Here is a 25,858-nt window from a genome sequence, read left to right on the forward strand (position 1 = left end):
AGACTCTCCTTCTCTGACAGTTTGGTAGTATTCCTTATTCTTATGTATCATTAGCCTTTACAATTCAGGACAGAAGTCCCAACTGAGAGGCACCCCGTTGTGCTTGACACTGTACAAACACATAGCTAGTTCCTACATTGAACACTGTGTAGCCTGCATTAGTGTCTTCTGTTTCTACCTTGGCCTTGTATATCAGCACAGAGTTTCTCCAGTGATTTTAGAAGGGAATGTATGCACTAGCATAACTGAGGGGCATGGTTGGGGGAGGAGGTACAACTTGTACAACTTGCAGGAAGATACAAAAGTAGCTGCTGCTGCTGCTGCAGTGACAGCTAAACACACTGCTGCCACCATCAGCACAGTGACAGCCTATGCACTGTGGCTGCCCCAGGTAGAGAGATGCCCTCTGGATGTGTGCAGTGTTGGCATGGCTTAAACAAAAGCAACATAAATGGTTTAACCTAGTATTATAGTCGTTAAGGGCATTTATGCATGTGCTCTGAGAGTATGGGGGGGAGGGTGTGCTTTAACTAGAGCGGCTCCAAGAGCCACTCTAATTAAAGGCCCGAAGCATCAAGTGTATCAGAGTCCCCATGCTGAAAAATGACAGTGGGGGTGCTTTAGTTAAAGTGCCCCCACTGCCATTTTTCAGCACAGGGATGCTGATATACATGACACTAGAGTCTGCTGGAGCACGGTAATTACCACACTCCAGCAGACTCAATTAATCTAATTAATGTAATTATAGCGCATTGGAGCAGCCTTGCCGCATGTATAAAGGTGCCCTAAATGGAAGGGTACGCTTTTAGGGATAGGACTGTAGGACACTGAGGGTATGGACTGATGAGCAAACTATACTGAGTTAAAAGAGCAGGAGGGGAACAGCTGTTGTATGACAACTTTGTTATAAGTCAACTCCTATCTTCCAGTAAGTTAAAGCTAAACTGGGGCCACTTACTCCTGCTCCATTCAAGGGTAAGTTGCTCCGATTTAGCTTCTGCTTACTGTGGGGTAGTAGACACACAGCAAACAGTTGCCAAACAACTGTTTGACATGCAGAAGAACCCTCACTCCCTTTAATTGATATAATTTATCTGTCTTTATACTGAAGCAAGGTGCAGCTGCCATTCTTTAGTGTTTTTATAGAGCAGATCGCTCTGGGAGTCTCCTTTTGTACTATAAGAAGAAGCCATAAGGGTCACAAATACAGTTGTGGAATTGACAGTACCACAGAAATGGAAAGTCTGAAAGACTCTATCCAGGTTTACAAAGTGAAATTCAGATTTCATGCTGGCTCAACTGTTACATGTGGTTCAAAAAGGTTAGTAGAAATAATTAATTAAGTAGAGGACACATCAGTGTATGCAATGGTAGGTCATTCGTTGGTTGTGGTTTGATGTGGCAGGCCATCATTTGTAAATGTTGGTATCCATTCTTTCTTGTCTGCTTTTAGAATTTGGGGTGGAGAGTAAGGTTGCTCATGAACTTGCCAATTTCCTGTTGGTAACTTTTTCCCAAGCCTCTGGGCTGTGATACCATTCACTATAACCAAACAGCACAAGTTAATTAGAGACTGGAGTCTCTCACCTTGTGCCTCACTAGCAGTTCCTTTTCATAAGACCCTTAGCAGAGTGAAATCCTGCTTAAGATGAGAAAGAAAAGAAGAATGTGTCCCTGTGTTTCCACCAATTACCGAGGTCTGGGAGGCTCTGCCAGTTGTGGTGTTTTCAGTATGGGACTTTCCAAAAAACAGACCCAGGGGCTATTTGTCATAGTGATTCCTCTCCCATTGATGGGTTGGGTGTCCAGCTACATTTTATATTTCCATGATTGTGTGCCTGTGTGGGGTTTTTTTTGTTTTGAAGAAAAATACAGCCTTATATCCTTTCAGTAAAAAGGAGCATGTAGTTTCTATGGGTGGCTCAGTGAAAATTTCTGAATTCTTCTAAAGGTTTTCTGTTAGAGGCAGGGCTGATATCTGCAGCTTTCTCAAAGAATTTCTGAAAAATACTTACAGGGGAGGGAGACGCTTCTATTTCTTTGGCTGAGAGGGTAGAGCTATTAGTTGAAATGTTTTCTTCCCACCACTCCCCTTCCCACTTATCCATCCTATTCCTAGACAGGCACCACCCACATGTCCTACTCTCCTCTTTTGGAATGTCTATCAGATGGACAATGAACCCCTACTTGCCTACTCAGTCACAGCATCTATTCTTCCATACAACCAGTCTTGGCTCTTCTGTGTCCCCTACCGCTACAAAATCTCTGGGTTTTGTCTCCTTCCCCATTTGATACTCCCGGAGGTCACTGTGGGAGTGGCTGTGGTTGCTGCTTGGTGTATTGTGTGGAGGAACTCATTCCACTTGTACCACTCTGGAGTGAGGAGAAAGAGGAGGTGGTGGACACCCTTGTACTACCTAGTGGCTGTAATGCTGCAGTACAGGTAGCAGTCTTGGTATGGAGGCAGCACATGGCTCTGGTGCTGCGGTCTCTGTGGACTTTCTAGTCATAAGACTTTCCTTGAGGACCCCTGCGTGTCCGCAGTGCTTACAGTCCTCCAGGGCTGGTTCCAGTGGGTTTGTGAGCAGGTGGAAGCAGAGGTGGGAAGTGGGGGTTGTTCTAATTTGATATTGTGTTCCCACTGGAGCTTTGTTGTTCCCAGTCTCCATATTGAAGGCACTTTGAGCAGAGTTGGATGAATGGTCTTTGATCTGTCTCCTGCAAAATTTTCTCATTAAAGGTTTCAGTGTGAAGCCAAGTGAAACTTGGGGCCCTTTAAAAAATTACAGTGAACATTACCAAGTTGCATGCTATCTGGTTTCCTTCAGGCTCAAAGTATAACTTGAGAGGTATGAAGGGAACATCCACACAAGTCACCCTTCCCTGGGGGGAGTACTGAGTTTCACACAACTCTTGAATAGAGCATTTTCTGAGGCCTTGTGGTGTATGGGGTGGAGATGATAGCTTGACTGTGAGACCAGTTCCTTCTTGACACTCTTTACCTTTTGGCCCTGCTCCCCATTTTCCAGGCTCTGGAGACGCATAGAGATGTGCTTGGAGGCAGCCCCAGTTTGTAGAAGCCCTTACTGTTTATGCCTAGCATGATCCTTTTACTCATGCACCCATGTCACCTGTCCTGGCCTCTGTGCCTCCTCATTTTGCTCCTCATTTATTTTGTGTTTGATGGTTTTACCGAGATTCATTTATTTTTGATTCGCTTCTTCCAACATACCATCTCCCTCATTTTTTGTTTTGTTTAATTCCCATCATTCCTTTAGGCCACCAACCTGGCTCCCACCTCTACCAGTGCCACTATTTCCTTAGCCAACCCTGAAGTCTCCATACTAAATTACCAATCTGCACTCTACCAGCCCTCAGCGGCGTCCATGGCTGCGGTAGCCCAGCGGAGCATGCCCCTACAGACAGGAACAGCGCAGATCTGTGCTCGGCCTGACCCCTTCCAGCAAGCCCTCATCGTCTGCCCTCCAGGCTTCCAAGGTAAGAAACAGGGCAGCTAGTCTCTCAGTTGTTTAACATACTTCTCATCTGAGTACTCCTTCTAGCAAGTATTTCTCAAATGATCTAGGTGGGAGAACACCTAGACCTATAGGATTGATGCATAAGAGGGTTGGTTGTGTGATTGTGATGCTTCCTTGCTTTGTTATTTTTTGCCCCTGGCCAGAGTACTTTGAGGAACCTCTGCCTCATTTGGGTAAACAGGGAAACAGGAGAATGCTTTAATAACCAGTTCCAAGGTGACTCAGTGGTCCACTTTCAGAAAGATAACCCAGTAGGTTAGTGCTGTGGAGAGTCAGCTGTGTAGACTGAATATTTGCTCCAGTTGTGAATGTCAGTGGCTAGTCAACAGTGTAGCTGCACCCCTTGAGTTGACAGACATAACCATTATTTGTACAAGTGGAGCTTAACCCTCTTTGAAACCCAAAGAATTTGCCATGGTGCACACTCTCTATGCTAGGGGTTATGCCCACCTAGTGTAATCACCAGGAGCTGTTAATGGAGAGAGGTCTGCAGTCCAGCCAAGACCTGACATTTGGTGCTGGTGGGGCCATATTTCTGAAGTAGCTTTTTCATTTCTCCAGCCCTTTTTTATAACAGGTGCTCTGGAAACAGTAGGTGTGTTTCTTGATGCTCTTAAGAAATAGACAAGTTTTGGTTTACTCCTTTTTGGTCATGTGGTTAAAATGAGGCTGAAAACATTTGTCCTAGAAACGAGGACAGTTTAGGGTTTAGAGTTGTGGAGTTAGAACACATGACCTTCCACGTAGAGTGGTGGAGGCAGTGTCGGTTGTAGCATGCTAGGCTGGTTGAAGCCTAAATTTCTTTGTCTTCACAAGAGCTGGAATTTTACGGTAGAATGTAAGAGCTGAACTTTCTATTCTGGATTTCCATTCTCCTACCTTCATTGTTAGACAGTATGCTCATGCAATAGTGTGTTTTTCTAACTATCTATGGTTGTTGCTTTTAGTCAAACCAGAAAACAATGGGCTTCATTAGAAAACAAACTATTAACTCCCTTCTTATGGAAGTCCTCCCAGGTGCACATTATAGTATGAGATCTATACTGGGTTTGAGAGAGACATGCATGCACAAGATTTAGATAAGGTTAATTTCTTAATTTCTTTGAAAGTGTCTTTTTATTTGGCCCTATCATGTTTTGAGCTTGCCAAAGCTGGTAGATGTCACTGCCAGGATTTAATAACTAGGAACCTAAGGTCTGATTAACAAAGAGGCAGAAGGCCTGCAGTTCCAGTTGACTTCAGCAAGACTTGTTAAGTGTTTAGTACCTCTCAAAATCAGTGGTCCGGTCCATGAGCAGCTGCTGATGGCTAAATCTGTACTTTTTCTCCTTATGGACTAGGGTTACAAGCCTCGCCTTCGAAGCATGCTGGGTATTCTGTGAGGATGGAGAACGCCGTTCCAATAGTCACTCAGGCTCCAGGGGCTCAGCCTCTTCAGATCCAGCCAGGACTCCTTGCACAGGTAATTTCCTCTGAAGAGACCTATGCAGAGAAAGTTAAATGAAATGAAAAAGTAGAGAGACAGTGAAGCTTTCCTTCAGGTCATTCTGACATGGCTTTGCAAGTGGGGCAAATATGTGAATTCTCCAGCTTTCTATGGAGCAACCATCCTTCCCAGACTCTCATTCAGGTTGCAGGCGTATTTTGACTCCCAAAGGGCTTTCACAGTGGCTCCACTCTCTTTCTCAACCACCTTTTTAGTAGGCTTGATTCAACCCCCTGGAAATTAACAAGGGAACAACAGCATACGTGGCATCAGGCCCATGCTGAAAATGACTCATTAATGCCTTTTCTTGGCTCTTGGCCTGAATGGTATACTGAAGCGAAGAATTCCATTGGTGCACTGATGTCATTTAGAAAAGTTGTGGAATAAGAAAGTCTGAGGAGGCAGAGATGAGGGCCAAGACAGTCAAAGAGTACACCAGGTCTGTGCATTTCTTTAGCAAACTTGACTGGTATGGTTTCTGAGGAGGCTGTACTGAAGATAAATTACTCTCCCACAGTGGAAACCCAGAGCAGGAGCTGGCACTGACATCCCTACCCTCCTTCAAGGGGCCCCTTAAGCAAGTGTTAATGAATCAAAATGGTTAGCACTTTACTGATTCAGGCAGTATCAGAAATGTCTTCAGCAGAGAACAAATATGCTTACAGTGAGGCGGGTTCAAAGCACAACATAGCCTGGAAAGGGTGATCTAGAGGTAATACACTTGCCTATCATAAGATTAGCCAATCTATTGTATGCTGGGTAATGCTTGCCTGTTCATCTACATTCAAAAACCAGCAGACTTTTACATTCTGCCTATGTTTTGGATTGCCTGGGTAACTTGTGGCACTGAGTGTGATTGCTTTCTTTTCCAGATGCCAACCCAGCTTATCAGGTGAAAACAGATCAAAATATGAGCTGAAGCCTGTATGACTTTGCTTTAGCAAAGTGCCACACCTATTCCCAATAAAAGAGTCTTTGTTATAGAGCTGCTTCTCTGATGTTGACATACTGTGTACTGAAGCCTGTCATAATCTTTAGTGTGGGCCATACATCTTTTTCAATAGAAAAGGGCATTTTTACATGTGCAAGCACTGCAGCACTGGGCGCTTTTTAAAGCACCCAGTGCTACAATGTTTGCAGTTGTATAAGTGGCAAAATTCACGTGAACTCTGAGAAAATGACGGTGGCACACCTTTTGAACTAAAACACCTCAGAGGTGCATTAGTTCAAAAGTGCACTGCTAGCATTTTCTGTGTGCTGGCATGCATTTCGCCGCTTGTACAACTGCACGTGGCATAGTGCAGTGCATGTCAGCTCAAATGCAGAGCAGACTCGATTAATTGAGTCTGCTCAGAAGCGGTGCATCTCCGGCGCATTGCTGAATGAAAAAGTATGTGTAAAAATGCCCGAAGAGCCTACGAAACAGTGCACTGGAAAGATAAAAGGACCGATTTTCAATACTCTGTACAGGAACTCAGTAAATACAATTCATGCACAAAATATCAGTGTGAAGAAGGCTAACAGTGGTTGATATTGATAGTGCAGTTGTGTATATGTACACATTAGGGCTGTGTGAAATTTCAGCAGCCGTTGCATTTTGGAGGTGTTTTGGGCTGTTTCGGTGCCCAAAACACCAAATTCAAATTGAAACGGAAGGCTCTGAAACGTTTCAGAAATGTTTCGGAGAATTTCAGAGTTTCAGAGCCAGGCTTGCAGGGAAACAAAAATTAGGAAGAGGGAGGGGAAAGAGAGCGGGAAGGACTGCTCTGATATTGACATCTAGCTCCTGGTTTGATTCCCCAGCTCCCAGTTCAATTCCCCCAGTTCTCTGATCATTTCCCCAGCTCTTCCCAGAGGACACAGGCCCCTGGATCTGCGCACAGGGTTTCAGCAGGTTGCTGCTGCAAGCTGGGGCCAGCAGCAGTCCTATTCCTGTGGCTACTTTTTGGCATATTTCAGAGGAAACATCCCTAGAGAGGCTTCACTGTTGCATTTTCCTGTGTATACAAGTGACAACAGGTGAGCAGGACATGCTTTGGAGCAGGCTTTTCCAGCAGCACAGTGTAGACATACCCAAAGCCTCCAGGAGCAGTTGTTATCATACCACAGCACAGACAGTGGCTGAAAACCAGGAATTAGCTCTTGCTATATATTCTATATGAACTATGAATTTCTGGAGATGGGGCCTGGAAAATATCTCCTGGCCCCAAAACCCATCGATGACCTCTGCCTTCAGGATGGTAGTGTTGGAGGGTCATATTTTGTATATCATCTTTGTCGGTTGTTTATTGCAGAAACATGATATGAAAAGTTGTGCAAAATTAGCTGTCTGCAGTCTGTGAAGCAGGTGGTAAAAATAACTTTTAGCCAACCTCACCGGGTCTCTTTTCATGCTCATGAGCAAATGTGTCTATATACTGTGCAATGAGACAGGTGGAAAGAAGTTCTGATTCTGGCCTTTGCTAAAAGCTCTGCAGCTTCTCATCAAAAATGGGGCAGGGCTCCACATTTCTCAGGAGTCTTTCTCTGACACAACCCAGATCCCTTCTGTACTCTTCCTTCTTCCCTTTAGAGACTGTTCTGTGTTCCTCCACTTATGTTCCTTCTCTATATTTGCTCTGTGCATGAAGGCCTGTCACCAGCCTCTGGAGCTAGTGGTGAATATAGTCCCTCCATTTATGCTATTTGCCTTATGCCACTGAATAGGCTTGTCTCCCTTTGTACACCTGAATGTCATATCAAAAGACTTAAGTCTAAAGTGTAGTGTTGATTATACCCGTGAACCTCACATGGGGTTGAACAGGTATAACTGAGAGCTGACTATGGCTTCAGTACTGGTTTTCCTATGTGAAAACAAAGTGTACTGTTCTAGTGGATTATTTCAGGCAAGCCTTTATCTGTAGATTAAGTCAGTCAGTGGACCTTACCTGATAAATAAGGATTTTTGGCCTGGACCGTGCACCATATCTATATTTACTTACTACAGTGGGAGAACTGAATAAATCTAGACTTCTTCCCAAGGAAGGAAGTGGTTTTCTTCAGTGAGTAAACTTATGTAGTCCTCTGCAAGTTGGAGTAATGGGAGTTGTAGTCAACTTCTTAAAGCACAAGCTATAAAAACAAAAGCTGCCCTACCCTGCATCCACCAGCTTGGCCAACATTAGTTCTTGATTGTAGCACAGTGATGTGAACAGCTGTATTGATCCCTGTGACTGACTGTTCTTTTCAGCCTGGCTTCTGTAGATGTGGCTGACACATGGAGAGGCCCCACCATACCAGCCCTTTCATCCAAGTCAGCAATGCGGAAAATTCCAAGACAATCAAAAATTGGAGCTGAGCTGGGAAGAGATTTTAAAGGGTGGAGGTAGCGGGAGAGGAAGGGAGGCCAGAAGGACTATGGACTGCTGGGGGAGTGGTGAGGGGGAGTTTCAGAATTTCTCATCAGAGATAATGAGTTCTCCAAGCCTGATCTCTGAATCTGGTTCAGGAAGGAACAGAGTGAAACACTTCCATGGCAATAGTCTCAACATTTCCAGCTTTGCCCTTTAGTGCTGTGGCGTCACACTGTGTAGCCTCACACATGGGTGCTTACAGCCTCAGGGAGGGATATATTCGACACCCCTATGTTTCATGGCCCAAGCTATGAATGTGCTTGCTTTTTATGCCAGCACTGAAACTGCCTTACTATCACATTGGAGGAATCTGTGACCAAGCTACAAAAGATTTATATGACTCCTAAATTAAGTCATCAGAACAAGATGACACTGGGATACAGTCCGTGACAGTGTGGATGGAATGATACTTACATGGCAATAGGAGGGCTGAGAGTTAAACCCCAGAGGCTCGGTAGCACCAGCTAGAAAGTGCCAGGGAGGGAAATGAGGAGACAAACGTGATTTTCAGGCTTGTTTAGTAGACTGCAGTACTCCAGTTTGCTTAAGAAAGCAAAGGAGTCAGAGGCTGTGAAGCGCATCAGCCCTTTAGGTAAGCACATGAATGGCTAGACCTGATTTTGCCACTTGCCATAGGATTGAAGCTCCTCATTGACCTTTGTTGGGATTACACATGGGGGTTTAGGGCAGAATCCAGCCCACGCTACTTTAAGAACTTAGTTCATATGCAAGTTCAGATGGTAAAGTTGGATTTTTTCAAAGGAACCTAAGGGAGAATTAGGACATTTTGATAGAAAAGCAGGGGGTAGAATTCAATGGGATTTGGGCATCCAGCTCCCCCAAGGCACCTTCAGAAATTCCAGTACAAGCCCTGTCTTAGTAAGTAGATAGAGGCTGGGGATAGGGCTGGTCTCCGAAAATGGCAGGGGTCTGTTAACTTTTGTCTCAGCACTCAGGAGACATGGGTGGAAGAACCCCAATTGATAGTCTCTTCTAATCAGTGAACATAGGGAGCATTTTATCTGTCATTGCTTTGAATTCAGCCCAGGTCTGTCATCTCTGAAAGTGTCATAGAACCCAAGAGAAGCAGGGCTGGAAGGGATCTCTAGAGGTCATCTAGCTCACCCCGCTGCCTGAGGCAGGAGCATCCCTTTGGGGCCAACCTAGCCTGCTCTCCCACTCCAGTTCCCCTTCTTGGGCCTCCTCCTCTCTCACCGGCTGTACTTTGATGTCAAAAGGTTAATAAATGTCGGCAGGTGCCTTCCGAGGCCTGGAGTTTGACTTTTGGTACCTTGCCCCACCCTGCTCATCACTAGGCTGCCAGTCGGTTCATCCCCAGCTGTAGCAGGGATATCTCTCTCTCTTGTCTAGGCTCCTCTGGCCCAGCCTCTCTTTCCCACTCATGTGGACCCTCCAGGCCTTTCTCTTGGCTTTAGCTCTAGCTGCCCCCTGTCCCTGACCCTGGCAGGGCTCTGTCTGGACTCCAGACTTAGGCTTATACGGCCCTTGATTCTCCCTACTCTTCCGGTCAATTGTCCTGGTTTGTTGTTAATTGAACCCAGGTGCTCCTCATCCCCTATTCAGCAGTCAAGCATTCTGGTCCCTGAAATCTGCAGGCTGAGCTTTGCAGCCCACTTGGCAGCAGATGCAGGTAGCACAGCTCCTTCTCTGCAAGCTGCATTTTCTTCAAGAAACAGGGGGAAGGGGTTCCCCTGTTACACCATCCTACACAAATCCATTGCCTAACCTCTTAGCAAGACTACACAGTCAACCCAGATGCAAGGCATAACACCCTTATCTGCCACAGGTAAAGATTGCTGCAAAGGTTGTTAAAATACACTTGAGAGATCCCAGGAAGAGGGCCTGCTGTTAATAGCTAATAAGTGGCTTCTCTGAAATAAGAGGATGTTCTCAGTTTAATTCCCAGCAGTCAGTAGCTACCATCACATTTGACGTCTGTTGACATAGCAATTTAAGTCTAGAAACCAAGCAATGAATGGATGTGATGACATTCCTAGGAGTGGTTCTTCCAAGTTAGGGTGGAGTCGCATTGGAGAGTGGCAGAAGCTTGAAGCGCTAGTGTTCAGGCTGTACAACACCGCTTTCATCCCTTAGGATATCTAGCCAGACCTTTAATTGGTTTGTAAAGGTTATTCAGATCAGGAAGAAATTACTTGGGTTACCCATAAACCCTTGGCTATAGAGCTTCATCTCCCCATTTTTCTTACTTGATGCCCATTAGAAAATACAGCATTCTTTTCACCAGGCAGGTTTATAAGACCAGATGCCCCAGCCAAGTAGTGGGAGGTGGTTCAAAATTAGATTCCAAGACTGGCATCATGTGCCCCATTTTGTAAGGTTGCTTTTGTTATGAGCAGGTTGTCTTATGTATGCAATGTAAGGAAGGAAGGAAGGGTGAACACTGAAGGAAGCATGATCAGAAAGTGCTAGATTTTAACATTTTAACTAAGAAGTTATATTCCTCTTATGCATTATATACACATTTTTGTACCTTAATGATTAGCATTATGGATTAATGACAAATTTTCTCTGCTTACGGAAGACATCCCTTCATGAATACCAAACAGAAAAGTGTTGCTTTTCCATGGTGGCTACTTTTCTTAAAACTATAGGAGTTAAATAATTATAAGCAAACGTTGAAATTAGAAATGTATTTGCAGTAGGGGGAAACTGCACAAGAAATGCATCTTGTATAAGTTCCTGAGGATCTTAAGCTCCGTCTGCCTTGAAAACTTGCAGGGGTTTTTTTGGGTACAGTATCCTCCCTCACTTCCTGTCTAAAATTGTTGGGAAGTGTTACAGGGAACTGTTAAATTATTGATGTATGTCATTCCACTAGTGGATGAGCTAATACTTGTTTATCATTTGAAAGTTGTTATATAAAGGTAAGCTGCTGTCACCAACACAATCTCTTCTTGTTTTCCTTGTCCATAGATTAATCAAAAGCTGACATGAAATGGTCTCTTGCCAAAGGTAGACCTTTAGGTCCTCTCAACTCCAGGGCTTTGCAGTGTTTGAAGCTATTTTCAAACAAAGTTTAAGCTGTAATCCAGTTCACATTTTTAATTTACCCCAGCTCAACAGCATGTTCCACAACGGTTAAAGAAGGTTTGCTGGAGGGTATAGCTTATAGTGGCTAGCTCTTTTTTTTGGTAAAGCATTTCCTGTCACTCTGAGTGAAAAATGAAAGTTGCTAGGATCATGCTTCAAAACAATTTTTAAACAAAGTTCTGATTCCCGTGCATATGTTGTAATATAGATGGGGCCCTAGCATTGTTCTCATTTTCAAAGAGCTCAACACACCTTCACCCCTTGAAGGTGTTGGTGAAAATGGAGCTTGGTCCCTTAAATCTCTTTGTTTCAAAATCAATTTGCCAACATGAGCATTACATCTTTCGGGCCTTAGAACTTGTTACTGGGTTCCCTTGTATTTGTGAAAAGTAACCAGCTGTTTTCCCTTATGTGACTTGTGTGTATTAAGGCTGACCTTACTGAAGTGAATTCAGGGACAGATTCTGATACTGAAAAGCACATCACTGCAAAAAGTCCCAGGATGTCATCAAGGCAACCTGTGGAATAAAGTGTAACGTACTGAAGTAAAGTTGTGACTTCAGTCTTACGTGTGTGTTAGGATTAGAGAGCTAATCCCCTCTGGTAGCATCTAAATCAATTTAGTTTGTACATCTCATAGATTCATCCAGTGCTTCAGAGATGACCCAATTGGAATTAGTGACCGGTTATACATATTTGGTACAAAGAAGCCTGTCTAAATGTCCTGTTCCACATCACAGCTTTCTCTTTCCTGACTCTTAATCTGACTAGACCCTTCCTTCCTTCCTTCCTTCCTTCCTGTTGCCCCGGCCATGGCTGGTGAGCTGGCTGGTGGGCCTGGCACCCTGCTGACACTTCCCCTGCTTCCCAACAGTGACACGGGTTGCCCCTTTGCTTCTCTGCCGCGTAGAAGCCTGTATGCCTGGGTGGTTCACGTCCACCATGCCCAGGTGCTGGCAGGCCACCCCAATACACTGTGGCGATGGCGCCTGGGGCTGCCAGATTCCCCACCAGCCCACCTGGCTTGGCACACATTGAAACCCACCACCCACCAAGAAGTCTGGCGACCTCCTAGCCACTGGCACGTTTGCTTCCCACTTTGACCCAGCTGCCTTGATGGCCTGCCCCTTCTGCCCCGGCGGCGTTGAGGAGAACCTGTTTCACGCCTTCCTTGACTGTCCCTGCCTGAAGCCGCTCTTTGTCACCCTTGAGCCGCCACTGCGGGCGCTGAGCAGGAGCCTCTGGGAGACCACCTACGTGTGCTCCTACCCGTACTGGGCAGCCAAGCAGGGCACTGTCTGCCTGGCCAACTTTCTACTGGGTCAGGCCAAGGTGGCTGTCCTCAAGAGCCACCGCAACCGGCTTGCCGGGACTGACTCAGACAATGCCCTGTGGCTTTTCAGCCTCCTTGTGTGGGTGTGCCTCTTGCTGGAGTTTGAGCATGCTGTGCTCTGGTGGGCAGTGCCCACCTTTGAGGCACGCTGGGCCCTCAAGGGAGTGCTGTGCCATGTGGAGGACAGCCGTCTTCAATATGTGCACTGATGTCATGCCTGGTCAGAGCGACCAGGCAGGCTCAGTGTTGGACTGTGACTCCCAGCTTGTGCTGCGCCCTGGGCCTTCACCAGGCTGCTTTTCTTTTTGTGTGGGAAGTTGAAGGTGTTGTCATGTGTATGATTGGATAGAGCAGGGTAGGAATTGTTTGTTCATAGAGGGCTTTGGCCTATATGATCATGTGGCCAGTGTCCCGACCGCATAACGGCATGTTAGGCATGACGTGATACTGCAAAGGTGTCTGTCACGGTGTAGTGTTATGAATGTAATGGCATGGTGCTCTTGTTTTGATGGTAATTTGTTTGTCTTTGCTTTGTCTGTTGGACCTGGACCCCAGAGGGGCCAACTTTTTGTACCCCGAACCCCTGAAAAAAGTAGTTAAAAAATCAAAGTCCTTCTTTCCTTCCTTCCTTCCTTCCGCCCTCTGAGCCCATTTTTCCATGTCATCTCCCTCCCACCCTCCCTCTGAGCCCATCTTTCCATTCCCCTGTCATCTCCCACCCTCCTGCTGCCTCTTCTCTTTCTCTCACCTCCTCCTTTTCAAGATTCCTAATTGTTTTTTTAACCTTAAACCCTTCTTCCTTCCCTTGTTAAGATTCACAACCCACCTATTCCTTTGCCTGACTTCCAAGAGCTCCTATGTTCTAATACCATTCTGCTGGAGTAGCAAAGATGGAAATATTTCTGAGTTGGCAGTCTCTCTGCTGGCCTTTGGACAGTAGTTTTGTTCCAGTCCTTGCAGTCTTTGGGCTTTCGCGGCTCACAGGTTTCTCGATTATGTTTGACCTCACCTTTAGGAGGCCTTGAAATGAATGAAATGTAAGGACACCCTCCACCTGTAATATAAGCCAAAACTGCTGAGGGCCCAAGATACAGCTCTTCTGCCTTTTCAGAAATGCAAGTGATAGGAGAAAGCCTGATGAGATTGCTGAACCCACCTGGCATATAAGGACTAAAATAAAAAGATTCGGTTCCATTTGATATTTGGGTTGAAGGTCAGGCCAGCTCTCCTTTTATTTTTTCCTGAGCCTAACTGTGCTATGGCTGCATCCCTTTGAATGCATTATCAGGAATTTTTCTTCTGCTTCTCTCTTCATCTATCTTGATCATTATTTTGCTATAGTTTCCAAGGGCATTTGAGAACTTTGAATGAAAAGTATTATGCAAGAGCCAGGTATTCCTATTTAAAGTCTGCCTTAATGTGGACCAGCATTGTATGGTGATTCATGTAAAGAACAAATTTCTCCTCTGTTCAACAGCAGGCCTGGCCTAGTGGTACTCAGCAGATCCTGCTCCCTCCAGCCTGGCAGCAGCTGACCGGAGTAGCTACCCACGCTTCAGTCCAGCATGCAACCGTCATCCCAGAAGCTATGGCAGGAACCCAGCCACTGGCAGACTGGAGGTAAACAGGAAACCTCTGAAGGATTTGTTTGAATATATGCAACCTTACTATGTCTGAAGGTTTGCTGATATCTTAGGTTGTGTATATGTGCGAATATTGAATGTGTAATGTCTGTGGCCTTTGCATGGACAGTCACAGTCAGAGCTTTTCAGGCACATTGAAACTGCGTGTTCTTGGTCATCCTTGATGAAACTTGATCATTGTCATTTGCCCCATGTTGGTTTTTAAAAGAAAGCCAAAAGCAACAATGTTGTGGCTTGTGCCAGAAAATAAGACATCAATATTGGGTCAGAACATCATTTTTTTCCCCAGGATGGTTTCTCAGCTGAACAATTTGTGGCCAAATGGTGTTGCATCATCAGGCTGTCTCCTCTCCTCTCTGGAGACTGCAGAGATCATCTCTGTATTGAACCTTAGCTGGAAGAGTGGCCTGGTGGTCTGGGCCATAACCAGGTGATCTATGGGGCATTGCTTGTCCCCTGTGGGTTAGTATCTTAGCACAGCATTTCCCAACTTTTTTTGCCCCACGGCGCACTTACCTAAATAAAAAGGCACCGAGGCACACCGGACACAGAGCGGGAGGGGAGGGGGGGGAATTGGTGTGCAGCAATTCAGACACCGATGGGGGTGCAGACAGAGGTAGTGCACGGCCAGCCAGATGCCAACATGGAGGGCTGGAGCCACACTCCCTGTCTGTCTGTGTCTGCAGCAGCAGCAGATGGGTGGTGTGGCTCCAGCCCAAAATGCTGTAGCACACCGATTGGGAAATGCTGTCTTAGCATAAGGCATGGTGACTTGTGTTATACTTTGATCTTAACAATTGTCACTAATGCTTGGGACTTGAAGTCTTCAGTACAGGCTCTGAGTTCCCTAAGTTTGTGTTTGTAAGGCCTCTGGCAGAGGTTAACACAATGGCACAATTGGGGTTAGAGAAATGTTATGTCCCATCCCAAACAACCTGCCATCTGCCTTGCTAGATGTGCATGAGGCATAACATTTCTCCAGTCCCAAGTGTGCCACTGCTGAGCTACCCCCAGTTCGGTCCTGCAGATCAGATGGGGTGGTTTTGTCCCAGACCCAGGGTTGTTCCCACCCCCAGCAAGTTCCCCCCTAGAGCTGTGCGGGCCAGCTCCAATAATCAGCTGATTATAAGATCCAGCCACAACAGTCCTGACTCTGGTTTGAGACCTGGGGCTGTCCATAGCAGGTCCAACAATCTGCTGACTGCTGGCCCAGCTCTAAGCCCCAAGAGTCCCATCTCCAGTTTGAGACCAGGTCTGACAATCTGCTGATTGTCCCGGGACACCCCAGCTGCATGCCTGGCTTTGAGAAATCGTGGACACTGTGTCCCAGGACATCTAAAAACCATGTGTTCAGCTCATCTACCCACAAACCAGCATTTTAAAATGCCTTGCCCTGTAACCCCCGCAGGGCCTTGAGGGTTGCCAGGTTCCTGCTGGCTAGAGCCTTGGTTCCCCCTCTCTCCCCCTCACCATCAGGGAACACTGCAACCTGCTTTTCCAGCAGCTGATATTTGGCATCTGGACTAGGGCTGTCCCAGTTCCTATGCTGACCCCCATGTCCTTGCTGATGCTGGATATTTTATGGAATATCTTTGTGGCCGGTTTGCCACTTACAGTGCCATAAATTGGCTGATCGTATAGCACTGTTACTATTTGTGGTACAATTAATACATGAATTGCTCCATAATTGTAATGTGCAATTAAGTCACGTCTAAAAAAGGCATGAAGGTCTTCCCAAAGAAGAGATGGTTATCAGGGTGTGTGGGGTAGATACTTATGTACCAAGCAACTATCAAAAAAGACAACACTGTCAAAGTGGTCAAAGAACAATGAGTGTGTGTGTGTGTGTGTGTGTCTGCCTGTGTGTCTGTTTCGAGGTACAGATGACAGTGGCTTATGCTGACAGGGCACATCTACACACACATCCAACTGCACAGTTGTTACTGCTCAGTCATTTAGTACTTGCTTTAGCAATAAAGTGCTAAAGTACTATATGACTTAGGACTAGATGACTGTGCAGTAACTGCCGGTACTGCAGAGTCCTGCTGCTGCGTGGTTTGTTTCCAACCCTACTGTGCAGTAGCTTGTTGCTACTGCACAGTAGAGACGGTATCACGGTTTGTGCCCATTGATGCTATGTTGCTGTAGCAACGAGCTACATCACGGTAGCTCGTCACTACAGCAATGTAGCATCTCATGTAGATGCGCCTACAGATTCATAGTCTGGTCCCAAGCTCAGTCCCTTGTTCTCCAGGCAGGGAGAGAGTATGAGAACGATTGAATCAGTGTTTAGATCTATGGAGGAGAAGAGACCTATATCACTCTTGAGTGCTCCCTTCAGGCAGTGAATCCAATTGAACTGAGTGGCTCAAGCAGGACATGGGTTCAAAATATGTATGGTACATGCATCTTCCTCAACCTTTCCCCACTTCTTCCTATCCAGAAAAGAAAATAAAGCAAAGGCAACAGCCTTCACAAGGTAAAAAAGACGAACAGCCAAAATATGATGCCAGGGCTGGAAATGCCTGAAATCTCCTTTAACTGGGTACATTTGATGATGTTGGCAGCCAGTGGATACACAAACATTTTAAAGGCAACTCTCTCCTCCCTCTTTTCCTCCCTCTTGCAGAAACACACATGCTCATGGTAGCCATTATAATCCCATCATGCAACAGCCTGCGCTTTTAGCTAGTCATGTGACTCTTCCAGCAGCCCAGCCATTGAATGTGGGTGTGGCTCACGTCATGAGACAACAGCCAACCAGCACCACTTCCTCCCGGAAGAATAAACAGCACCAATCATCTACAAGGTAAGTGGGGAAGAACCTAGTGGAAACCTAAAGACCCCCCATCCCAGTTCAAATTCAGTGCTGTCAAACGGTTGTGCATATATGTATGGCAATGGCAAATCTGCTAGGAGGTGAATCAGGACTGGGAACGAGGTACTTCCAGTTAGAGGGCTTACAACCATATCTACAAAGCCAACTTTATCATAGTGGAGGTCTCAAGCAGGCCATGCTGGAGGAGCATCCAGGTGGGCTAATTAGTGCTGCAGAGTGACAGTGCCAATTAGCCTACCTCCCATGCTAATCAGTTTCTGGTGCTGCGTGGCTGTTTCCAGTCTGCATGAAGCAGCACAGCGTACTCAAGGGTACCATTGGCAGGCACTGGAAGTTTACCATGTAGAGCTGGCCTGATTCTTCTCTCTTGTTCACCAGTGTAAATCAGAAGCAAGTAGGTGGAGCTGAACCCATGTCAGAGGGAGGAAAATCAGGACCATCATGCTGTGAATCTTTCTCTCTCCGCTCTGTAATAGGGTACCACTCTGCTTCCCCTGAGAAAGACAAAGTCACTCGAAAAGAAGTCTGTGAAACTGTGCCTGTTTAAATCTAGTAAAGTGATGTCTTGGCAGAATTAGTGGATATTGAACCACTTAAAAGCCCCACTGCTTCCACTTCAGTGAATATATATAGAATAGAATAGGTATAAATATAACTGTATGATGGCATGGGGTGGCATAAAATTTTAATGCCATGCGTTAGGGATGGCCATATCACTTGTGAGTGACAGAGCCACAAATGCCTTATATGAGTCTCCACAAATTACTGCCAATCAAAAATCTTGTTACCTGTCCCCTGCTCCCAGCTCACGCATGCTCCCTGTTGTCTGTTTATACACTTCTTTCTGGTGTTTGTTGTTGTTGTTGCTGGATTTGTGGGGACTGTGGGGGCAGCACTGAAATGCAAACAGGGCTGGTATATGGATAGAAGAGTTGCTTATTGATATTCCCAGATGCAGAATAGTTTATTCCATGGCCTGTGAAATTCTAGATTGTCATCTTGGTGCCTGGGGTTATTTTTTTACAATATATTGGTATTGTGGACCTGGTTCTCTGCTATTATTGCTTGTGCACTTATTTACACCACTGCAAGAAGAGCATATAATTATAGTTTTCTGTGCTTTATGCTAACTGTGCACTCAGTGTGCACAGGTGCAAATGACTGGGCAAGGCTCAAGAGAGTGGTGACAGACCCTATGAATTTAATACATTACATCTAATATATATTATGTAACAATGCAGTGTTTAGCATAACTAAAAAGAAACTGCATTCTGTTCTAACATACTGCACCAATACCTTCCAGTCTCAGAATTTCTGCAAGGAAATGGCCTGACTTCTTCCTCTCATCTGGTTGCAAAGACACTCCACCGAATGGTCACTTTGCCTCAGCATTGTCATTGGCTCAAGGGGCAGATTCTCAGAAGTACACACCTCAGATATGCACCTAGAATGTGTCTGTTCAAAAGCAGCCAGATGATTGCATGCACATAGGTTCTGTTGTCCAGGAATAACACTCACTGCAATACAGGGAGAAAATTTAGCTTTGTACCACCTTCCTGTCCTCCCCATCCTAGAAATAGTCCAGTCTCTGGCATAATTAGAGTGGTCATCTTGTTTGTACACCCAGCTTATGCTAGCTATGCATGTCCCAAGGGGCCATTCTGACAGTTGAGAATCGTGGAGGCATAAGTATACCACCTGCATCAGGATCTAAAGTGGGAGGTGGCATAGGAGCCATTATAGAAATTCTGTATTATCCAAAGATTCTTGTATATGAGAAGGTTCCTTAAATGATTGAATCCATCAGCTTCATGGCCATTTTGCTTTGCAGTAGCAGGAGGGTTCAGTTTTAGCCCATAATATGTAGTTACATGACCAAAATACAGGATGCAGAATGTGGTCACCCCTTTACTCATCTCTGCAGGGGAAGGGGGGGGGGCGGTATCTGTGACAAATGTGCTTGACTGCTGCTTGTGCTTACCTTGTCAAGGGGCAGAGCCCTGAGGTCTTCAGGGTAGCACCTTTAGTTTCAGAGTTTGGGGAGGAAGGGGACCTAAAATGGGGTGGATGTATGGAAGGGGAAAGAATAGAAGGGCTTCCTGTTTCCCTGGGTGTCCTGATTGGGGCCAAAGGAACTGCACTGAATTCACAATCAGTCCAACTCTGGGTAAGATGCTACTTGCTTAAAATCCTTCCTATTTATCTGCTTTCTTATGTCTAATGTTTCCTTTACTTTGGGCTGGTTCCAGCTGCCTTGGCCGATTCATAACGCAGAACAGAGACAGTTACGACCCAACAAGCCAGTAAAACAGGGAACATATCACAGTGCATCTGGACATGCAGAGTCTCTCTGCCTTCCCTTCTTAGCCCACCCTACATGCAGGGTGTCTGCGACAGAAAAGGAATTGGCCACTTTCAGAGCGGCTGCTTTCCATGGTCCTACATTTTTCCATTATTTGTAATGCTTTTGTATCCAAATGAGGAACGTGCTCCTTTTGAGAGAAGGGTACTCCGTGTTTCTCATTGGTATTCAAAAAGCACTGCAAATGCTACGGTGCAGTCATTTGTTATGCAAAAGACCCTGTGTAAGTCAGTGTGCTGTGATATGTCCATAATTCCAGCCTTTGAATACGTTACCTATTCCTTTTGCTAGCTTTTAGGCCAAACCAAGAATGCAAACAAAACTTGCCTGCAAAACAGAACTAGAACCTTTGCTTTTTTTTTTTTTTTAATCTGAAAATGTTCTGTTCTGAGCAAATTTAAATAAAAATGAAAAGGCTTTAGAAAATAATGATATGGGTACTAGTGAATGTGCACTCCTTTTTCATTCAAGTGCTCTCTGTTTCATTCACCCTTTGATGGGTAGGTGCCATGTTTAGGCAACTGATCCAAATCAATCCCCATTCTACTGTCTGTGACGAGGACTGAAGCAGGAAGGCAGAAAAAGAAGGACTTGAGGATGTTTTTCTCCTCTGCTGATGGCAGCTGTTCCCATTTACTTCCCCTTTCACACAGACACCCCCCAGCTTTGCTGCTCACATCAGAACCAAAAGGAACTCAGTGGGTTTCCATCTGGAACACCTCTGTTTTGCTCCATTGTGTTGCTGAAATGAGTAGTATTGCTGGGCAAAAAAAAAAATCATCCGTTCTTTCTTAATATTTCATTTCCAACTAAACAACATAGCAAAAGATGTCTGCTCTCAGTACTACCTTTTGATTCTTTGTGAAGAGTCAAAATATTTTGGCTGAGAACCTGGCTCCAGTGTAGCCTGTGAAGTGTAGTTTAGCCAGCGAGCTCAGCGTATAGAAGGGAACGTGGAGCATGAGACACTCAGGCTATAACTCCCATTCTTCTGTGTATGCTGGGCTCCCTGGCTGGCCTGCATCTCCCAGGATACAGCAGGATGAGGGATACCCGTGAGATACCACAACAGTTTTCCAAATGGCAGTAGTGCAGTTTGGGGCAGAATTTATTAGTTTCCTGATGAGTTTTTGCCCATTTAATGAACATTCTCCACCAAGTGGGGGTGGGAGAGAAATAGTTTTCAGCCAGCTGTAATGATGAATGATATGAGATATTCCCCTCTTCAAAGAAGTGCAGTTATCTGAGCCCCGCAAGCCTCAGAGCAAGAGAGACTGAACAATCCAAAACCAGTGACATTGTGGCAGTGGGGTGATCTGAGGTTTCACCAGCTGGTTGTGTTTTTTGCTTTCAGAAATGCATCTACCTATGAAGTGTCATCATCCCAGTCCATTAGCTCTCCTCAGCGATCGAAACGAGTGAAGGAGAACACCCCCCCTCGCTGTGCTATGGTGCACAACAGCCCTGCCTGTAGCACTTCTGTCACGTGTGGGTGGGGTGATGTGGCTTCCAGCACCACCCGGGAGCGGCAGCGGCAGACAATAATCATCCCAGACACACCCAGCCCTGCAGTCAGTGTCATCACTATCAGCAGTGACACTGATGAAGAGGAGGAGCAGAAGCATGCACCCACCAGGTAAGTGTCTTTGAACCTCAGTGTGGGTTGAGGGTGAGGAGCAGCATTACATCTGAATGAAGTTGCAACTCATAAACCGTTTAGATCAGCAGTTCCCAATGTGTGGTGCATGTACCACCAATGGTACGCAGACAACCTGTCAGTGTGACGCATTGACAGATGTATTATAATTACTTTGTATGACAAAAAATTGCTGGTAATACTTAAGGTTGTATCATTTTAAATTGGTGGTGTGCAATCTGTCAGAGGTTGGGAACTGCTGATTTAGATCATATGGTTCAGTAGTAGTAGGCTGACCGTATGTCCCGGATTGGCCAGGACAGTCCCAGATTTTGGAAGCTGGTCCCAGCTGGCTGGTGGAAATTAAAATGAGCGCCCTGGGCCTGGAGGCACAGTGGAGCAGGGAGATAGAGCAGAAGGAGCTGCGAAGTAGGACGCCCTATTAACACTATTGTTACTTCATAGGTGATTGTTAACACCTGTGAAGTAAAAACATAAACGGGCTGTTGACTCCCTGCAGAAGAGGGGGTGGGGAGGTGCAGGCAGGCAGCATCCCACATTTCACATTGTCCCGTATAGTCACCCTAAGTAGTAGGCTCTCTGTAGTCTGAACCAAAAGTGGTGTACTCTCCCTGAAAGTCTGTCCAAGAAACACTTGGATAGGAAGGATGATCTAGTGGTCAGTGCATCAGCTTGGGACTCTACACCCCTGGATTCAATTCCTTGCTGTGCCACAGATTCCCTGTTTGGCTTTGCAAGACACTCATTCTCTCTGGATCTTAACTCCCCATCTGTAAAAGGAAGATAAACATCCATCTTTACTTTCTGGGAATGTTGTGAGGAAATATTGTAAAGATTGACTGGGGCTTATGTGGAGCTCATATTCTATAGAAGCAGGAGCCATGTAAGTACCAAAAATAGTTAGATGGAGCAAAACTGTGGGGAACTAGGGATGTTTATACACATATTCTAGGAGGCGTGGTGGGGGGGTGTGGTTTAATTAGTGTAGCTTCTGGAGCCGCACTAATTAAAAACACCTGAGTGTCACATGTATCAGCATCCCCACGCTGAAAAAATGGTGGTGGGTGCTTTGAACTAAAGTTCATTGAACAAGCCATTTTTCAGTGTGGCAATACTGATATATGTGAAACTGGAGGCTGCTGGAGCATATTAATTTCCACACTCCGACGTGCTGGTATTACAGCATGTTGGAGCAGGCTCCCTGCATGTTTATAGGAACCCTAGGAGTTTTGGAGAGATGATAGTTCAAGATCCATGTCTCTTTCTAAGTCATGAAACGAATACAAAGATGGGAGAACATCAAAATAAGTCCAGCCCTCACTATTAGTCGAGAACAACAACAGAATAGGCCAGGTTATCTTCCACCTATTAGACAGCTGATGTGATCCTATTCCATGGTATTCCATGATGTTTTCACTGGTAGTAATAAAAGCCATCACCACGTTTGGAACTACTTTGCAAATTTTAGGTGACCTCAGCTAAAAGACAAATGAGTGGACTATGAAGACTGAATTTCTCTTTCATAGAATTGATCCACCTAAGCCAGAATGAACAGAGTGGTGTACAGAAGCTGCCACTGCTGTTCTTGTTCTGTAGCTAAAGAAAGGGTGTCATTCACTGACGGTGTCTTTTCAGCACCTATTGTCACATGCACAGACTCAAAGCCTGAGTACTCAAGATTCCCCACCTGATGCCAGTTACAAGATGTCATTCTGTTTTAGGAACTGTAGAGCAGAAGTAGTCTTGTAAATAGCTGAATAATTATAGCATCTTTATTATACTAATTCAGCTGGGAATTCTCTTCACTCCATCCCTTCAATAATGTCAAGATAAAGTTAAAGCTTTTCTATTTAGAACATGCTTCATGGCAGATTTGTCTTTAATCCATATCTATCTATATCTTTGAATCTTTGTGCTGTGGAGATTATTTGTGGGGTATAGAAAATATGTACAGAACAGATGAGATGGTTCTTGCCTCAAGGAGCTTAAACCATGCATAGAGAAACCAAATAATTCAGGTACGTAGGGCTTTATCTAAAGACACTCTGAATACTTGCAGATGACTGAAAGATCACAGAACTGTGCAGTATAGTTTCATTAAATATGTAAAACACACCTTTGTTTATGGGTTGGTTGGCTTCACAGAAGAAGCATATTTCAAGATAGGATTTGAAAAAGGTCAGAGTAGAAACTAGTTGCTTTAGGAAAAGAACTCCTGCCATTTTGGGGGTATTATGAACAATGATATAAAAACAGGAGTGGACCATATTTTGTGGACAAAGAGAAGGGGAAGATGAAGAAAAGCATTCTGATTTTTGATGATATAGAGGACAGTGGGATTCTCAAGAGTGGCGAATAGCTACGGAGAAAAGGTGCACCAAATTGTCTTCTGGTTCGCATGACATGGGTGTATGGTGGTGATGTGTTAGGGAGGTAGAAGAGGGAGAAGATGGGGAAGAAGAGGTCAGAGAAAGTGAGGCAAAGGTTGAAGGCTCAATATAGAAGTGGTAGCCAAAGTCAGAGTGTATGAAGTTAAAATAGAAGTGAAAATAAAAAAAGGAGGCAAAGTACCTGAGAGGCATTAGCAGAGCCGCTGGAGGTGGAGCTTCTGACAAGGAGATTGGAAAAGGGAGACAAGGGCCAGAGTCACAGAAAGAAAGGAAGGAGCGAGTCCTGTATGAGGAGGTTACCACCGGTGAATGCATCTGTGAGAAGAAAGTCAATTCACTCAGGGCCTTTTGGAATGGCCAGATCTAAGCCAGATATTCAGCTGGTATCAAACAGTGTGTGTAGCTTTCCACATTGTCCAGTTTACCTGTAGCATGTTGTCTGAACTTCGCTAACAACTTTTCCCTTAGAAAGAGGAGACTGCAAGTTCAAGATATGCTTTAGCAGGAGACAGTGGCCAAATATACAGGACTGTGAATGAGTCTAAAATTAAATTGTAATAATTCAAAATTGGGCAGATCATTTATTTGCTTCATTTTTATGTGTGCACGTGTTAGCCTGGTGTGTGGTAAAGTGCACTGATGGTGCGAAGATGACCAAGGGATTAACCTGACACATGTTATGGACAGTGTCATATTATATATTTGAATCAAATGTTAGATATAATATGACTTGGTAATTCATTAGGTGAGTAATAACTGACCTTTAAAGTCAACAGGATCTTCTTGCATAAAACCTTAAATTTGATTCATGATTTTCCTTCAATCCACAGGAATAGAAAGTTTTGTTTGGTTTTCTTTTAAAGAGAAGTTGCAGTTGCCCATGGCTGTACAAAGATATGAATCTTTAGGGAATGGAAATGTTATTCCAAGTTTTGAAAGATTGGTAATATTGGCATGAGCAAAAGTTTTGCCTCTACATATTTTGGATTTAATTGCCATTTACACTAGTGACTAGTGTTGCGGAGTGAAGGAGCATTAACATGGCAGCTTACTCCTACATAATGCGTTTTTACAGTGCCAGAGCATTACAAAGTGGCTTTCTAGTAAAGTAGAATCATGCCCTTTATTAGTAAATGAGAAAGCAGAAGCATGCTGTGTGATATGGGAAGAATTTCTCTCTTATCTAATGGAAAACATGTATGTGAAAGGTTGATGAGATTGGCAGGCTGTGGCACTGACACTCCAGGACTTTGGTCTATACTTGCTTGTGTGTATTTTTACATTGTTGCTGTGAGTAGCTTTGTAACCCTTCAAAAATGAACAGACATTTAAAACTATTGTTAATCCTCACAGTCACATTCCCAGAAGCAGCAGGACTTTGCAAAGCTTCCATTCAAAGTCCTATGGCTCTTTGGAACTGTTTTGGTTTTTTTTTTAAAGAGAGCCACCTACTGGTGTTTGATGTTAACAGCGTTCCCAGAAATCCCCCGAGATAGCCCAAAGAGTAAGTATTGTGCCATGCCATGACTTGTGAACTGGCCAGAACCTTTCAGTGACACGTCTTTTCAAGTCAAAACTAACGCTTTTTTTCTGGGGAATATTTGCTTTTGACTTAATTTTCCACAACACACACACACACACACACACACACACACACACACACACACACACACACACACTATACCTTTTTTCTTTCTCGAAGGGCATAGTGGTGTCGTTGGGGTATATCTTTTTCGCACTGTAGTGGCAAATCCTCTTCGCCAGTAGGCGCTTGGCTCACTACTGGTCTTGAGCTCTTTTGTTGGCAGGCGCTAGGCTCACTATCAGTCTGTGGAGGCTGATTACAAGGTTATATATATATATATGTGTATATATATATATATTTTTTTTTTTTAAGTTCAAAATTGGTTTCCTTTGATATTCTTTATGTAAACCCATCTAGTTTCCCTGTTTGCAATGGCTTTTCATTTCAACATGTATGCTAATCATATGAAAAATACATTTAAAGTTTATCGAAATATATTGATATTGTGATTGACTTCCACAATTTCCCCCCTCCCTTTTGGAGATTTTGATTTTGTCCCATACTGGGACAGGAACATTTTTTGAAATCTTCAGAAATGTTCACGGGAGAGAAAACTCTTT

General features: G+C 44.7%; 1 protein-coding gene and 1 long non-coding RNA gene across 6 annotated transcripts in view; one reads left to right on the forward strand and one right to left on the reverse strand.

Annotated features, from left to right (window-relative positions):
- LOC112549569 overlaps nucleotides 1–25,488 on the reverse strand; it is a 30,532-nt gene extending 5,044 nt beyond the window's left edge. The window contains exons 1-2 of the long non-coding RNA XR_003093033.1: nucleotides 25,398–25,488; nucleotides 4,806–5,021 (exon numbers count right to left, since the gene is read on the reverse strand). This is a non-coding gene — a long non-coding RNA (uncharacterized LOC112549569). The remainder of the gene's footprint in view (nucleotides 1–4,805; nucleotides 5,022–25,397) is intronic.
- The window catches only part of HIPK2 (homeodomain interacting protein kinase 2), a 195,181-nt gene that overhangs the window by 154,244 nt on the left and 15,079 nt on the right, over nucleotides 1–25,858 (forward strand). For 3 of the 5 annotated variants that reach the window (XM_025198878.1, XM_006019526.3, XM_025198879.1), the window contains 5 exons: nucleotides 3,279–3,498; nucleotides 4,880–5,001; nucleotides 14,300–14,442; nucleotides 17,095–17,274; nucleotides 21,021–21,302. In XM_025198878.1, the coding sequence (XP_025054663.1) occupies nucleotides 3,279–3,498; nucleotides 4,880–5,001; nucleotides 14,300–14,442; nucleotides 17,095–17,274; nucleotides 21,021–21,302 (947 nt within the window). The remainder of the gene's footprint in view (nucleotides 1–3,278; nucleotides 3,499–4,879; nucleotides 5,002–14,299; nucleotides 14,443–17,094; nucleotides 17,275–21,020; nucleotides 21,303–25,858) is intronic. The other 2 variants (XM_025198880.1, XM_006019527.3) reach the window with 1 other exon arrangement.

Source organism: Alligator sinensis, unplaced genomic scaffold, assembly GCF_000455745.1.
Source record: "Alligator sinensis unplaced genomic scaffold, ASM45574v1 scaffold74_2, whole genome shotgun sequence".
Taxonomy (NCBI): Eukaryota; Metazoa; Chordata; order Crocodylia; family Alligatoridae; genus Alligator; species Alligator sinensis.